Source organism: Camelus dromedarius, chromosome 7, assembly GCF_036321535.1.
Source record: "Camelus dromedarius isolate mCamDro1 chromosome 7, mCamDro1.pat, whole genome shotgun sequence".
NCBI lineage: Eukaryota > Metazoa > Chordata > Mammalia > Artiodactyla > Camelidae > Camelus > Camelus dromedarius.
The window spans coordinates 41,821,887-41,837,872 of NC_087442.1; the positions used below are offsets into that span (position 1 = coordinate 41,821,887).

General features: G+C 47.5%; 1 protein-coding gene and 1 long non-coding RNA gene across 11 annotated transcripts in view; one reads left to right on the forward strand and one right to left on the reverse strand.

The window, feature by feature from the left end:
- Positions 1 to 12,064, reverse strand: part of LOC105095836 (uncharacterized) — a 37,913-nt gene extending 25,849 nt beyond the window's left edge. Inside the window, exon 1 of one of the 9 annotated variants that reach the window (XR_010381644.1) lies at positions 11,557 to 11,646. This is a non-coding gene — a long non-coding RNA (uncharacterized LOC105095836). Of the gene's footprint in view, positions 1 to 9,222; positions 9,288 to 10,143; positions 10,196 to 11,164; positions 11,305 to 11,556; positions 11,647 to 11,929 lie in introns of those variants that run through there. The other 8 variants (XR_010381646.1, XR_010381645.1, XR_010381647.1 and 5 more) reach the window with 8 other exon arrangements.
- TRIL (TLR4 interactor with leucine rich repeats) overlaps positions 9,615 to 15,986 on the forward strand; it is a 113,447-nt gene continuing 107,075 nt past the window's right edge. For both annotated transcript variants that reach the window (XM_064487483.1, XM_031455107.2), the window contains exon 1: positions 9,615 to 12,394. In XM_064487483.1, coding sequence (XP_064343553.1) covers positions 9,956 to 12,394 — 2,439 coding nt within the window. In that variant the 5' untranslated portion in view covers positions 9,615 to 9,955. The remainder of the gene's footprint in view (positions 12,395 to 15,986) is intronic.

The window sequence follows — 15,986 nt, forward strand, 5'->3', positions numbered from 1 at the left end:
ACCATCACAGAGCTGGCTCAGAACCTAGGGCTGTTCATACAGCTGTCTGGGGAGAACCTATGTGTGGAAGACTTGTGCTCTGGGCCCAGACAGTCTGGAGGAAAACAAGGAAATAATGAAAAGACAGAAGCAGAACCTACAAGGAAAGGGAGAAGAACCAGTTACCCCAGAATGTGCCTTCCTCCCTTTGCCTTTCTGCTCAACCTCACATTGATTCAAGACCTACAATTCAAGAAAGATGTTGTTGGGTGTACACAGGACACCAAAAAACTGTGCATAAGACTTGGTCCTAACCTGGGGGACCTCAGATTTTTACTGAGAAGGCACACGTGAAGTTGAAATGTTAGCAACAATCCTATTTTCTAACACTTATAGTTTGTAAGCACTTTTACATTATTTCCCAAAACTTGTACATTGGGCAAGTATAATTTGTTCCTTTTTTATTGATGATAAAATGAACCACTGGTTGGAGAGACTGTCACGTGGTTCACAGTCAGAGACCGAGCAAGTGGACTCCATCTTCTGATCACCCCATACATATCACATGGGCAGCTTATGACAAATGTTTGGCTTTTTGATGACACCTGCAAATGCTTTTGGGGTCTTTATACTGCATGTAGTAAATCGTTTGAACGTATCCAAGATTATTTCCATTATCAAGGCTAATTTTTAATTTTTTTATTTTTAATTGAAGTATAGTCAACTTAAAATGTGCTAGTTCTGGTGTACTGATTTAGTTACGCATATACATATATATATTACTTTTCATATTCTTTTCCATTATAGGTTATTATAGGATATTGAATGTAGTTCCCTGTGCTACACAGTAGGACCTTGTTGTTAATCTATTTTATATATAGTAGTTAGTACCTGCAAATCCTGAACTCTCAATTTATCCCTCCCCCTGCCCTTTCCCCTCTGGTAACCATAAGCTTATTTTCTGTTTGTGAATCTGTTTCTGTTCTGAAAATAAGTTCATTTGTGTCATTTTTTTTTAAGATTACACATATATGTATGGTATTTTTCTTTCTTCAAGTCTAATTTTTTAAAAAGGATTGTAAGAAAAACCATTTGTAACAAGGAAAGGAGGACACGGCAGGGCAACGGGGAAAGCAAGAGGCAATATGTTATCATGTATATTTTTACCAAAGATTTTTCAACCGCAAAAACAAACTTTCATCATAGAAAATTTTGATTGCAGAGAAAAGTAGAATGAAAACTATATCTGTTCTCTCACTGACCAAAGCAGTGGTCAGCCATCCCTCACTCCCCCAATTTTTAAAATCATACACACTGTAAAACTTGACAAGTTAGTTAGCTTTTGAAAATTCTTGAGTTCTAACTACCTTTGTGGTAACAGCCACTCTTTTTTTCAGCCCACAATGTATCAGAGCAGACAATGAAAAAGATGCTAAAAGCGTTCAAGTTTGAGGTGCATCAGTTATATTTTAGAAATTAAATAGGGCTGCATGGAAGCTGGAGGAGTGTCCTCACAGATCCATTAGCAATCTACCAACAGAAACATTTGATCTTTCCTACAGCAAGGCTCCAGTGCTGTGGCTGGAGCCTTTGATCTCAAGTCTCACTCCAGCATATGGTGCTGGTAAGCATAATCAAAGTGCAAATCTTTATAGAAATTACAGAGACTGAAAAGGGGATGGATGCTTACTTCCTCTAATTTCTTTTCCGGCCATGTTCCTGGTCTGAAGTAAAAAACATTTGGTCTTTTGATGAAATCTGCAAATAGTTTGAGGGTATTTTACACTGTATATAGTCAATTATTTGACTGTCCAGGATTCTTTCCCTTATGGAGACTGACAATGTTTCCTGCCAGGACAGAGTCACAATTTTCATACCCATTTACCACATGGGTATGAAACTGCCTCCCTTCTTTTCGCCCTACACTGTGACATTGGAATAAGGAGATGGCTACAGTTCTCTGGGGGTATTTCTTGGGAAGGGGGGTTCTTGACACATGTATATTTAGGATTTGAGAATAAATCAAAGAAAATATACAGGATGAGTTGCTAATCCTTGAAGTCAACACTCTTCAAAAGAGGTGACCCCCTACAAATATTTTTAAGCCATTAACTATAACAACTCAGATCAAGTTGTGAGAATAACAATACTTTTTAATGAATTAAATTCCCTTCCAATATATCTGTCAGTCCACTGAAGAGAGTGGGAGGCAATTTCTGAATCATAAATTTAAAACAGAACCTGTGTTCTGTCAAAGTGGATCATCTCGGCCCTCTCACCAACACTGTGTTAAGCCTGAGTGACTGCAATGCACCTGGGCCCAGAAAGGCCCCAGGCAAGTCTGCCATGTGGAAGCGCCTGGACCCAGGAAGGCTGTGTGTGTTGTTTCCCATGGTTACGGACTATTGTGCCCAAGCCTTACTCAAATTGTTTTTAATAACGTAGTTATTAAGGGAAAGAAAGAGATGTCTAAAGCACCATTCAAAAAGTTTAATCAAGTACAGGCGAGTCCACTTTCAGCTGGGGGGCCCTGGCATGGCTGGGCTGGCTGTTCACGGCCTGTCTGTCTGGACTGGTCAGTGCCAAGCCTGGTTGGCTGGCGCTCTTACTGTACCATTTACTAGTCTAGATAGTCTATCACCCTGAATTGGCCTCATTAGTTGTACATAAAGGCATGTATCAACAGGGAGTCTAGTGAGGTCCAACCATAAAATCCTGGGGTCAGAAGTTAATGGTTAAGATTGTGGTCTGAACTCTGTCATTACAGAGACAGATCATCCCAGAACGATCAGACTTCATCCCAGAAGGTAGCTAATGTCTTTAAAACTTAGCATCCTCGCCTCTAAACTGAGGATACAAATAATCCTCACCTTACTGCCTCATGAGAGATGTTAAGGTTGAAACCAGGTATCAGATAGGGAAGCCTTTGTTTTTAAAACTTTTTTTTTATCAGTTTAAAAGAAATCTGTAGTAATTGTTCATCATTTAGAAAATGCCAAAACATAGAGTGTAAACAATTATTCATTTTCTCATCACGTAAAGACAACTGTTTAACATTTCAAAAATTTTCTTCTAGCTTTTTACAAAACCCTTTGACAATTCCATAACAGTTGCTGAGTAGCACAAAAACGAAATAAAACAAGTCTGACGTCCTTCCAGCTGGGTGGGGATATTACATGGTTACATAAATGTTCTTACTGTAGTATGAAGAAATCCAAATAAAAGAACGGTGAAAAGCTGTACCATGAAATTCAACTACATGTCTGGTTCCTGCAGATGACAACTATTTCAGTATTTAGGAACAAGAGATACTTTTATATCGAAAGCATTTCCTTAGGCTACTGACTTGATTCTACTCTGATGGACAACAACCTTATGCTACTGCTATAAAATTTTAGGTACACAAAAACAAACTTGACCCTGCAACCACAAACAGTATGTGGGTTTGCCTTACTTCCTAAGCTCTCATGCTCATTCACAACTGTCTCTCCTTTTCAGCCTGCCAGAGTGCCTACAGGTCACTGTGGTTCTGGTAGATACGCAACCTGTTTATCCATGTTTCAAATAATCAGGCATCTCTGAACTGATGGATAAGGATGTTCCTTGGACATAAAATCCTTGGCCTTTTTTTCCAAGGACATCATTTCCTTGAATAAGGTTGGCAGCAGTCACTTTGCACATGGCCTTAAACACAGACAGTGTTATGTGGGCTGATGCTTTCTACAAAGGTTCTGGTTCTTTTTTATTTTCTTTTCGAAAGATAATTGCTACAAGCACAGCAAATGGTGCTCGTTGCGTTTCTTTATGATTTCACTACTCTCCTGGAGTACCGACTTATGTGCATTAACTCCCCAGCCATGCTGAGCTCCCAGAAGGCATAGGCCTTGTCTACTCTGTCAGTCCCCAGGCTCCTAGCAAAGGAGACACTGAAATGTTTGAGTAAGCCCCAAAGAATTCTCATTCAGTGACAATACGGAAAACAATACCTGGGAATGTGCTAAATAAAGAGCCCTAGGCCCAGGGCTGGAGGTTCTGAATCAGATTCTCTGGGGGTGGGCCTAGGAGCCTGTATTTTTAATAAGCTCCTCAGTTTCCTCCTCTGTAAAATGGGGATAACACTAGTTCTCACCTCACAAAGTGGTTGTGGAAATAAATGAATTACTTTATTTTACATAGCATGTTTAGACCACTGCCTGGCACTCACCACTACGTCAGTGCCGCGATTACTGTTGTTCTTACTAGAATATGATCAGCCAATTATGAACAGGTGTTTTGGAAATATTGTCTATTAATTTTCTCAAACTTCAGTGTGCATAAAAATTATCTGGTGGCTTATAAATGCAGATGCTAGAGACTTGCCTCCAGAGATTCTGATTTAATAAGGCTAATAACCCATCTAGGAATCTGCATTCCTGTATTTTCTTAAGGGCAAAAATGGAGAATCAGCAAAAGTACTGTAAAGCAGTGGTTCTCGAATTCACATTCCTAATCCCCAACTTGCCTCTCAGACTGGGGCTAAAATGAGGCTCAATTCAGAGAAAAAGAGTTTTGGAGGTCATTTGATAACATGCCAAGGGACCACTGGGACTCTCAGCTTCCTACTTCATCCGTGTCAAGGACCACACTGCCTGTCTGGGGTTGGCTCACGAGGGATGAGGAAACAGCTGCCGTCTCTGCAGGCTGCCCCGAGTGAACTTTGCATGCTGCTCCAGCAGGGCGTGGCAGACCCACCTCTCCCTGCAGTGGGGAGCCAGGCCTGCGCTCTCCTCCCCCTAACCTGTCCTGCACTGGGCCGCCTGGGCCAACTCATGCCAGCTCCAGGAGCTGCTGAAGACATGGCCTGGAATCCTTCCTGCCTCGACAGCTGAAGTTCCAAAGAACCACAGGTTGCTTGGGAAGAAAGTGTGTGCATCCCTGGCAAGCCCATGAAGACTCCATGCCTGGGCAAGAATAGCTGAAAACCTTTATGCCGCACACATTTGTCAGGGAATCAGCCCAGACTTGCTTGTGCTTCTGACCTCTAAAACTACCCCCAGTGTGCTTGAGATTTAAAGAGCGAGCTTTCCAAAAGTGAAATGACAAAGCTCTTGTTTCTCCTACAAACAGCTTTCCTTCCTGATTTCTACTTGTGATTATGCAAATTATACATGTGAGCATAATCAATACTTGACTTTCCTGGAAACTGATCAAGTTGGGATCCATTCATAAACAAAGACATTGCATAGTTAAGAGACAGGCATTTAAATAGAGACAATGAGGTCCTTGCTCTTACTAAAAATTATTGCTCTTTATGGAAAATTAGGTGTAGGCTATGTTATAATAAAGCAGAACTTACATTTAAAAAAATGCTTTCCTTCAAACTCCTGTAATTTTTTTCTCCTTGTTCTTTAATCCAAGTACATGTACTTTCTCCTCCTAAAATGCTACATATGGACAGAACTGTCTCCAGTGTCTGAGAAGCCCGGGGTTAGAGTGTGAGAGAAAACCCTGACCCATGCCTCCTCCTCTTGCTCCTGCAATACCAGGCATCTCCCAGAGGCTTCCCGGGCATTAGAGTGGAAATCCCAGCCCACACCTCCAGATTCTTTTTGACAGCTGCCCTCGAGCTTTCTCTTGACCCTAGGGGTATATTCACTTGTGGTATGACTGGACCCCAGGCGGACAGATGGGGAAAAGGCCTACACAGACTTAGGCAGTTAAGTAAGGAAGTCCAGGGTCTCGGGAACCCTGAGCAGGAGTGGGGGTGTGGGTGGTGGGTGGGTGCATCTCTTTGGAAGCCTGGAATTGAAATTCTGCTCTTATGGGGAGGGACACAACCAGAGGAGGACCTGAACACGGCCCACTGAAGTGCAGGGTCCAGGGGAGGGGCTCAGATTGCCCTGGCCCCAGAGTGGTGCTGTGTATACACTACCTATACAATGCCTACATGCATGTTTCGTAAGTGAATCCCTTGGTCTGGATGGTCTACCAACATACATCCCACACAATTCTCTGTCACCAATTTCAAGGTTCGAGAAAGCAAGAACTAGGGAGATAACATTTTCTTTGGGTAGCACCTACTCAGTTTAGGCAGAAATACCTCTTGATGTTGCAGTGCAGATATGATTATGTCAACTGCCTGCTGAAAGCCTTAAAGGAGAATAAGGGAATATTTATTTGGAAGTCATATGAGCAAGGTTGTTATGACAGATGTCAAAAGAACCTCACCAACAAAGATTCAGACAGAAGATTTAGAGGTTCCTAAGGCACTCTCCGGCACGTGTCCCCAGGCTTCCTCTTCTACGGCCTTGCTCTTGTTACCTAGGTAGTACTGGGCACTTCCCACCTCCGGAGCCTTCCTCAAGCTCTCAATCCAGCCAGGTGGCCCTCCACAGGGCTCCTACCTGGCGTGGCAATTGCTCCTTACCCATCAGCAGCCCCACTAAGTTGCTGCACCCTGAGGTCTGGCCCTGTCTCTTATTAGCTCCCAATTCCCGGGGCTCATTCTGGGATGTGGCACATGCTGAATTTGCACTAAGTGCTTCTTGCCTGATTACCAGCAGCAACACGCAGCTTTGGAGTTGCTTTTATAGCTCTTCACTACCAGGGCCTCTAAGTACTCCCCAATTCAAGCAGAACATCATTTTAACTCCTGGAAGAGAGAGGTGGTCTGAAAGTAAATCAAACATCTGAACATGCAGCATTACAGACATGGAGACCACTGGAGGATATACGAATACCACATATGTGTATTCTGAAGTTTTTAATGTCATTCATTTGTAAAGCTGACCTCAGGCAATATGCCTTTAAAAAGGGAAGCATTTGTTGAAAAGATGGCAATCACACTTTTTCAGAAAGAATTTATATGAACTCATATAAACACACACTTGATGTGCAGATCTCAAAATCTTACACTTACTGAAACTGGATTCGGGGTGCTAGCAACACCCATCAGAAACTGATTATACCTGTGTGAAATTTGCACACTATATATATATTCTAAGCAAGGTTAACTCCATGTGGCAGATGGATTACTTTAAGAAAACAGAATGTTATGGAAACGCAATTGTCTTTTGTCATGAAACCACATATGATCACGTTATTTCTACCTGCAATCCACAACTACTGGTAGAAATACTAAACACTGGGCAATAATACCAAAAACAGCCAAAATAATAAAACATCCTGAACATCTGCAGGGGTCTGATAACTTTGTAAATCTTACTTAGCGGCATCTACAAAGGAAAGACACCCCCAGTGGAGTGAGTGATCAGCCCAAACTAGAGTGGCCTCTGAGGGAATGTGCCTGCTGTTGTGAAAGTTTACTCTGAAAGTTTTCTTCGAAGAGTCAGGAGAGGAGGAAGCTTATGCAAAGGAATAGGGTCTGAGATTGTACTGTGTAGCACAGGGAAATATATACAGGATCTTGTGGTGGCTCACAGCGAAAGAGAATGTGACAATGAATATATGTATGTTCATGTATAACTGAAAAATTGTGATCTACACTGGAATTTGACACAACATTGTAAAATGACTATAACTCAATTAAAAAAAAGTTAAAAAAAAAAAAAAAAGGAATAGGGTCTGATGTCTGCTTCACGCCCTCTTCCACAGCACACCTCTCAGTTTCCAGCCTCTACCCTGCGCAGCAGGCTGTTTGTATGTCCCAAGGCTGTAGGTTCAAATGCAGGTGCTGCTACAGCCACATCCCAGGTAGATCCCAGTGGCTCATCCCAGGGGCTCAACTTAAAAGACAGCAGCTTCTTAGTACTCTCTCCTCTGAAAAATTGGACGGCCTCTGTTACCAGCAAGGCGTGAGGTCCTCCTAGTAGTTTCTGGGGTCCGGATCAGGAGAACTTGTGCTACACCAGACAATAATGGGCCTTACCCTCTAGTGCAGCCAGACCTTCATAAAGAGGACTGGAGTCAAGAATGAAAGAGGTTTCAGAAGTTTCTCACAATGAGAACTAAAAACCAAACTACCAAACTGCCTGGGGAACTTCATCTTTCATCTTGTTCAGACAGACAGTTGGTCCCCCAAGTTCATCCTTTATTCAAAAACTCAAAGCAAATCACAAGCAAACTTGCTCTGTTCACTGTGCCCTGAATGGACCTTTCACTACCTACCCACCTTCCATTCTCCAACCCCACCTCCCTGGGGCCCAGGTCCCTGCTCACCCCTGACCATGCTGCCGATGGTCTGTCTCATCTTTCTTTCAATTCACTTGCCTATGTGAATTGCTAAATGAGGCAATTAAGCACCACAGAACATTGGAATTATTCAAAATCATCTGCATCTCAGCAGCTTTCTCATATTATAGCCCTATGTTATTATTTAACCTTTCATGTCTTGCTGTCCCCACTAGACTGTCGGCCTCTTGAGATGAGGATATGTCTCTTTTCTTTCATTTTCCATAGAGTAGGTCTTTAAAATTACATTTTCTGAACCCCTTGAGATGGGGGAGCGGGGATAGCTTGCAGGAACAGTTAAAAAGCTCTACTTTGCCCAGTCTCATTGTCAGCTGCAGCTGCCCTGAAAGGAGCCACTAATAAAAGTTCTATTCCCTATTGGTAGTAAATGTTTATTCTTCCCCAACTAAGCCGGATCTAAAAAATTGGGGGCCAAAAATCTTGAAGATCACTGCAAGCCCAGGCATAACGGGGGAGGGCCCAGCAAGTAGCAGTCACCAGAAGGTCTTTGAAGGTTATTATGTACATGTACACGTGCAGAGCCTACCCAAGGGCCCTAAGACTGGAGAAGAATTAATGGGACTAAATCACCAAAATCTGACAGAGATACTTTCAGGTGGTAGAACCAGTTTTGAGCTTTCTCCATTCTCTGGCCTACAGCAGGGCCAAGCAACTACTCAGCTCGGATCCCTAAAAAGGGGCGGTGCCTCTCCTCGGCTACCGGCCACTGGTCCAACGGTGTCAAAAACCCAAACACGCAACAATCAGAATGGCTCGAATAGCCTCTTCCGATAGTAGCCCAACGACAGCTCCTGGCAGACAACCTTGGGCTCCCCAAAACTTTCTGCAGAACCCTGGCAGTTTCCTTGCCGCTCGAACTGCTTGCAAGGTGGCACCTGGAAGAGCAAGTAACTTGAAAACGAATAAGAGGAGCACTAGCACTGCTCCTAAGCGACTGGTGTACTCGTCTAAAATAAAAAGGTCTCTGTCTGCAAATCCCGTTTGCTCGCCCGGTAATCCACCCCCGCCCCCAGCCTGGCGTGTCCGACCCGTACAGCTGTTTTTAATCCCTACTTTTCTCACTTGGCGTCCCGGGCTCGGGTCGACCAGACGCGGAGCCACTTAGCGTTTCCTCCTCCCCCTGCCGGGGTCTGTCCTCCCTCCGCCGTCTCCTTTTTCTCCGCCTGCATCCCCGGGGGGCAGAGTGTGGGAAGAACGAATTTCCGCCCGGTTTGCTCGCCACTGGCCGACTTGGGTCCCTTCCGGACGCAGCCTGCACACCCCCGACTCCTCCCGGTGCTGTTCCACCGAGACCGCGCTACCGGTCCCGGACCGGGAGCGAGGAGCCGTCGGCTGCGGGGGCTGAGCCGCCGGGGCGCAGCAGCCAAGCCGCGCTCGGAGGAGCTCTTGGAAGGGCTCCCGCCTGCAGCTGGGGAATCCGCTCGGCGGGGAGAATCCGTGCCAGGGAATCCAGCTCTCCGGACTCAAGCTGCAAACAAAAAGCTCAGGTCTTGCTCCCTCCCTCCGCCCCCCGACGCGCACCCGGAGAAACAGTTTTCTGCAGAAATGCAACAAGTAGCACCCGGAGCTCGCGGAGCGCCCAGCGCCGCCTGACTTGGCCGGGCAAAGCCCGCCTGCAAAGACCCGGGCCAGCCACCGGACAAAGGGCGGAGGAGGGGCTGGACGGCGCTGCGAAGTCCGAAAGAGGCCATTTAGCGACTCTAGCCAGGCCAAGGGGAATGCAGAGGAGACACAGAGCCGGCGGGCCAAGAGGACGATCCGGTCGCAGCACGCAGGGCGGGCGGCAATGGAGGCTGCCCGCGCCGTGCGCTTCCTGCTCGTGGTGTGCGGCTGCCTCGCGCTCCCGCCGAGGGCCCAGCTGGTGTGCCCGGAGCGCTGCGACTGCCAGCACCCCCAGCACCTCCTGTGCACCAACAGGGGGCTCCGCGCCGTGCCCAAGACTAGCTTGCTCCCGAGTCCGCAGGACGTGCTCACCTACAGCCTCGGCGGCAACTTCATAACCAACATCACGGCCTTCGACTTCCACCGCCTGGGGCAGCTCAGACGGCTGGACCTGCAGTACAACCAGATCCGCTCCCTACACCCCAAGACCTTCGAGAAGCTCTCGCGGCTGGAGGAGCTCTACCTGGGCAACAATCTCCTGCAGGCGCTCGCCCCGGGCACCCTGGCACCGCTGCGCAAACTGCGCATCCTTTACGCCAACGGGAACGAGATTGGCCGCCTCAGCCGCGGCTCCTTCGAGGGCCTGGAGAGTCTAGTCAAATTGCGGCTGGACGGGAACGCCCTGGGGGCGCTTCCGGATGCCGTCTTTGCCCCCTTGGGCAACTTGCTCTACCTACATCTGGAGGCCAACCGGATCCGCTTTCTGGGCAAGAACGCCTTCGCCCACCTGGGGAAGCTGCGCTTCCTCAACCTCTCTGCCAACGAGCTGCAGCCCTCCTTACGCCACGCAGCCACCTTCGCACCGCTGCGCTCCCTCTCCACCCTCATCCTTTCAGCCAACAGCCTGCAGCACCTCGGGCCGCGCGTCTTCCAGCACCTGCCGCGCCTCGGCCTACTTTCGCTCAGGGGCAATCAGCTCACGCACCTCGCACCCGAGGCCTTTTGGGGGTTGGAGGCCCTGCGCGAGCTGCGCCTGGAAGGCAATCGGTTGAGCCAACTGCCCGTGGCGCTGCTGGAGCCTCTGCACAGCCTGGAGGCGCTGGACCTGAGCGGCAACGAGCTGTCGGCTCTGCACCCCACTATCTTTGGCCACCTGGGCCGGCTGCGCGAGCTCAGCTTGCGCGACAACGCGCTCAGCGCCCTCTCCGGGGACATCTTCGCGGCCAGCCCGGCCCTCTACCGACTGGATCTAGACGGCAACGGCTGGACCTGCGACTGCCGGCTGCGGGGCCTGAAGCGCTGGATGGGCGACTGGCACTCGCAGGGCCGGCTCCTCACCGTTTTCGTACAGTGTCGCCACCCTCCGGCCTTGCGGGGCAAGTACCTGGATTACCTGGATGACCAGCAACTGCAGAACGAATCTTGCGCAGATCCCTCTCCCTCGGTTTCCCCAACTGCCGATGGCAAGCGGCGGCCCCTACCCACAGCCCCAGGGGAGAAGGTGGCGCTCCCAGCAGGTGCCCTCGCGGAGGAACTGCCGCCTCAGCCGCAGCTACAGCCACAGCAACGGGGTCGATTTCTGCCGGGGATTGCCTGGGATGGGGCCGCCAGGGAGCTCTTGGGTAACCGCAGCGCCCTAAGGTTGAGCCGGCGCGGCCCTGGCCTCCAGCAGCCGGGCTCCAACGCCGCTGCTTCCGCCAGCCCGGCGTCACACCCCCTAGAGCTGCTCGAGAAGCCTGAGCGGGGACGTCTGACTCCGTCAGTTCCCGCCCACGCGGAGCCTACCCCGACGGCCGAGCTCGGCTCTGAGTCAGCCGGCGACCTCTGGCAGCACGCAGCGAAGCAGCGCCTGGCCGCGCAGCAGCAGGAGAGCGCCGCCCAATCCGACGGCGGGGTCGGCCTGCCGCCGCTGGTGTCCGACCCGTGTGACTTCAACAAGTTCATCCTGTGCAACCTGACGGTAGAGGCAGTGGGCGCCGACAGCGCCTCGGTGCGCTGGGCGGTGCGTGAGCACCGCAGCCCCAGGCCGCTGGGCGGCGCGCGCTTCCGCCTGCTCTTCGACCGCTTTGGCCAGCAGCCTAAGTTCCACCGCTTCGTCTACCTGCCCGAGCGCAGCGACTCGGCCACGCTGCGCGAACTACGCGGAGACACCCCCTACCTGGTGTGCGTGGAGGGAGTGCTCGGTGGCCGGGTCTGCCCGGTGGCTCCCCGGGACCACTGCGCCGGGCTGGTTACCCTGCCGGAGCCTGGGAGCCGGAGCAGCGTCGACTACCAACTGCTGACCTTAGCCCTGCTGGCCGTCAACGCGCTGCTGGTGCTCCTGGCCTTGGCGGTCTGGGCGTCGCGCTGGCTGCGGAGGAAGCTGCGGGCCAGGCGGAAGGGCGGGGCCCCAGTCCACGTTCGCCACATGTACTCTACCCGACGGCCCCTGCGCTCCATGGGCACCGGCGTGTCAGCCGACTTCTCGGGATTCCAGTCGCACCGGCCGCGCACCGCCGTGTGCGCGCTCAGCGAGGCGGACCTCATCGAGTTCCCGTGCGACCGCTTCATGGACAGCGGGGGCGGCGGCGCGGGCGGCAGCTTGAGGCGGGAGGACCACCTCCTTCAGCGATTTGCTGACTAGGTAGATTCAGGGCCTTCAGGGGTGTGGAGGCCCTCTCACTGGTCTTGAGGAGCCACCTATCCGCGGGACCCCGCAGCCCACCTCAGGGGAAGATTTCGTTTTGTCATACCTTATATTTCTCCCTTTTTGTGCCCTTGCCAGAGAGGCCACAGGGGACAAACAGCTAATTCGGCACCATCCCCCTATCCCAGTACTCAGTCATGAAGTAAATGGATGGTATTGGCTGTCAAGGGGACAAATGTATGGTGGGGTCCAGAGGTGGGAGGCCTTCTGTACGTGGAGACCTTGGTGCAGCTCTGAGAATGGCTTTTGTGGCATTGCAATGCAATAGCCTGGCCCTCTTTGGGGTAGAAAAGGGTGCTTTTGCCCCCAGTGTAGCCAGAAAGAGATTGGGATGCATGCTTTTTTGTTTGTTCAGTTTTAGGAGTTTTGTTTCTATTTAAGGAAAATAGAACTTATTACTAATTCAAAGGAGGCTTGGCAACTGACTCAACTGGTCTGGTGGTCTCTGCCAAGAAGGGGGATGTTGTAAACAGGTGGTAAAGTTTAACACACTTGCCAAGGAACTCTTTTATGTTGGTTAATAGAACATTCAGGATAACTTAATGTTTAAATAATTAGAGATGCCTTTTTTTCTTTTTTCAACAATGTGAAGAGCTCTGACATTTAACAAATTGACCAATAAGCTCAAGGACTGTTTTAGTTGAGCCGGACAGTTAAGCTGTTTTCCTTGTAACATTAACACCACAAGAACATTTTCTGACCTTGGGGTTAACTAAGATTACATACTTTCTCAGGAGAAGGCTGCATGCAAGACTTCTCTGTCAGGGTTGCTCCTGTGGCTTTTGTATTTTATTTTTAAAAACCTATAGATGGAAAAGGAGATTTCAATGCCAGGCTCGATAAAAGAATGTAATGTGTCCATAACTGATGACCCCATAGGGAACGCCAGCATTCTAGTTCACTTACCACATCTCTGACAATGTGTCCAGGTAGGAATAAATGTGATGTGGTACTTCTCATGTTTTTAATCCGTGACACCCAGTTGACTGTGCCCTGCTTATCTTGGGTGGCACAGTCAAGTGATCATGGTAATTTCCTAATAGGAGGGGAGCAAAAGATGACTTGCAATTGATGGTATAATGTTTGATCACATTATTGTCTTACTCTGTATGAAAGAGTAGAGGGGAAGAACCTATTGGAAGAAATGTGAAAAAATGTTCATCAGTGGCTGTCTGTGTCTACTAAAACCAGGAGATTATTATGAGTATTTAAATCTCACTGTGAAGTAATTATGTTCTGCAAATTAATCCCTCTACTACCCAGTGGTTTTTTTTTTCCATGTTATTAAATCTTATCTTTTAGTTAATAATTGCAGTATTTCTTTTAAATGTTTTTGTTTTAAACTTAGGGTTAGGCTCCTTTATTTGTTCAGTTGTTTTCAACTATTTGGGAAACTTTCATTCCCTGATATTTATGAAGTAGATGTTTATCACTAAATGTAGTGCTTTGGTTTACATTAATAATTTTGTGTGTGGTCTAAAAACACAGTCACTTAGCGGATGTACGTGATGGTTCTATTCACCGTGGTTATGGATTCACTGGCAGTGGGGTGCCAGGGAGGCCACTGCAGAGGTGCTAAGGCTAACAGTGAATCTTCTGTTTAGGGCCTTAAGCCCCTGAGGGTCCTGAAGACTCAGGGAATCTGTCATAGTCCAGGGATCCTTCAACCCCATTCCACTCCTTTTCCACTTGGCCTTCGCTGAGCCAGGCCTGCCCTTGTCCCAGCAGCTGAGTAGGCATGTAGGGATTTAAATGAGCTGATCTTTGTTTATGTTCAGATGAGTAAATGTCCAGACCACTTAAAGTACAGCTGCTTTTCTGGCAGTCTTATCTGTGGGGCCAAAACTTAATAAACCACAGGAAATAGATGGTCATTCTTAGTTTGCTGCCAGGGCTTGCTTCAGATTCCGAGCATACTGGTACTTGGGAGGGAGGTGTAGTTGTTTGCTCTTATTTCCAACCTTGCAGTTATCTTGAACTTTTTGTGCTCCTGGCTTTTTCACTCATGGAGCAATTGCATTTCTTAGCTGTTGCTTTTACACAACCATGTAATAAAGTGAGTCCCATTGAAAGTCTGAAAAAGACCTCTGGTTCTTCCCACCACCCCACCCTTTCAACTGCAGAACATCACTGAAAATGCTTAATGCCTGAATCCATGTAAACACAATTTCACTGGAAAGTCTTTCAGTGGGAAATGAATAAATGTTATACATTGTTATGTTCAGTTATGTCAATAAACCCACTTAATAATGGAGATGGTTTATTATTGGAGTTTCCAAATACACAATGTCATAATGGTACACTGCATTTTTCTATAGCAGTTTTCATCAGTGAAAATGAAACATAGGCCAGAAGTCTTTCTGTCCTCTTTCAGTGTTTTCAAATTTCCATTTCCACAGTAGAGTGTGGACTTTATTTTAAAGAAATGGTTGTGTGACTTTCTGCCCAAAGAAACAATGAGATGACTCTAAAAGCAGATGGTCAGCCGTGGTGTGAAAATGCTGTTAAAACACCAGTGACAGGAGGATGATGGCTCTCAGTAGGCTTTGGCTGTTGAAAGGAAACTGAATTAAAAGTCCAGCCCTTTGACTCTCAGGGTCAATAATAAGCAGGTATTATCTTGAACTGGTGGCCATCTTTGCCATTAAAAAGTTTATGAAAAGATATAATTCCTAAAGAAAAAAGAATAAACTTTGTAGGAGGTAGGAGTGTTCAATTAAAGAGCCATCGAAGCAGTTGAATGTTAGTGCAGTAGTGCTCAGCTCAGCCAGTAAGATTATTGCTTTCATAAGGCAGATCATTTTGTGATGCTGCCAGGTAATAATTAGCATGTGATCAGAACATCTTCACTAATTTGCCAGGCACCTTGTTTTCACCAGACGTACAGCATTATGGGAAGCTACTGTATTATTAAGAAACTATTACAATGAACACTGGATTACCTGGTATGTGTACATAAGCACTCCCTGCTCTGCTTCTGAGATTTGGAGATAAGTGACAATGAAGCATGAAGCATTCTAATGCCAGAAATGTTTTCAAAATTCCAGACCATGACCCAAGATCAGAACAGATTCTTACACAGCCTTATATCCTCACCATCTCAGAGAATTATAGCATCATTAAAATTCAGAATGATGTTAAGGAAGTGATGAAAGAATTTTAGTCATCTGAGGCTGCATTCTTTCTGTTTACTTAATCTCTCTGTGCCTCAGCTTCTGCAGCAGTTAAAACGGGAATCCTGGGCGCAGACTGCATAGTGCAGTTTTAAGGAATAAATGAGTAAAAAGCGTTTGACAGTACCAGTTATAGGGCAGATGTTCAATAAATATTAAATGTATTATGGGTAGCAGCAGTCTCCTGTGTCCAGGGGAACAGTTGTATGATTCATCTTAGAAATACCATGGACAAAGCATTTCTGCTTAAGCCCTAGCCAATCAAAAAAATTCAAATAATGAGAGTACAGTGTCTTTTCCCTCCCCTTGTTTTTGTTAATTGAGGCGCTTCTGTAATTTAGTGTGAAAGGATAGCT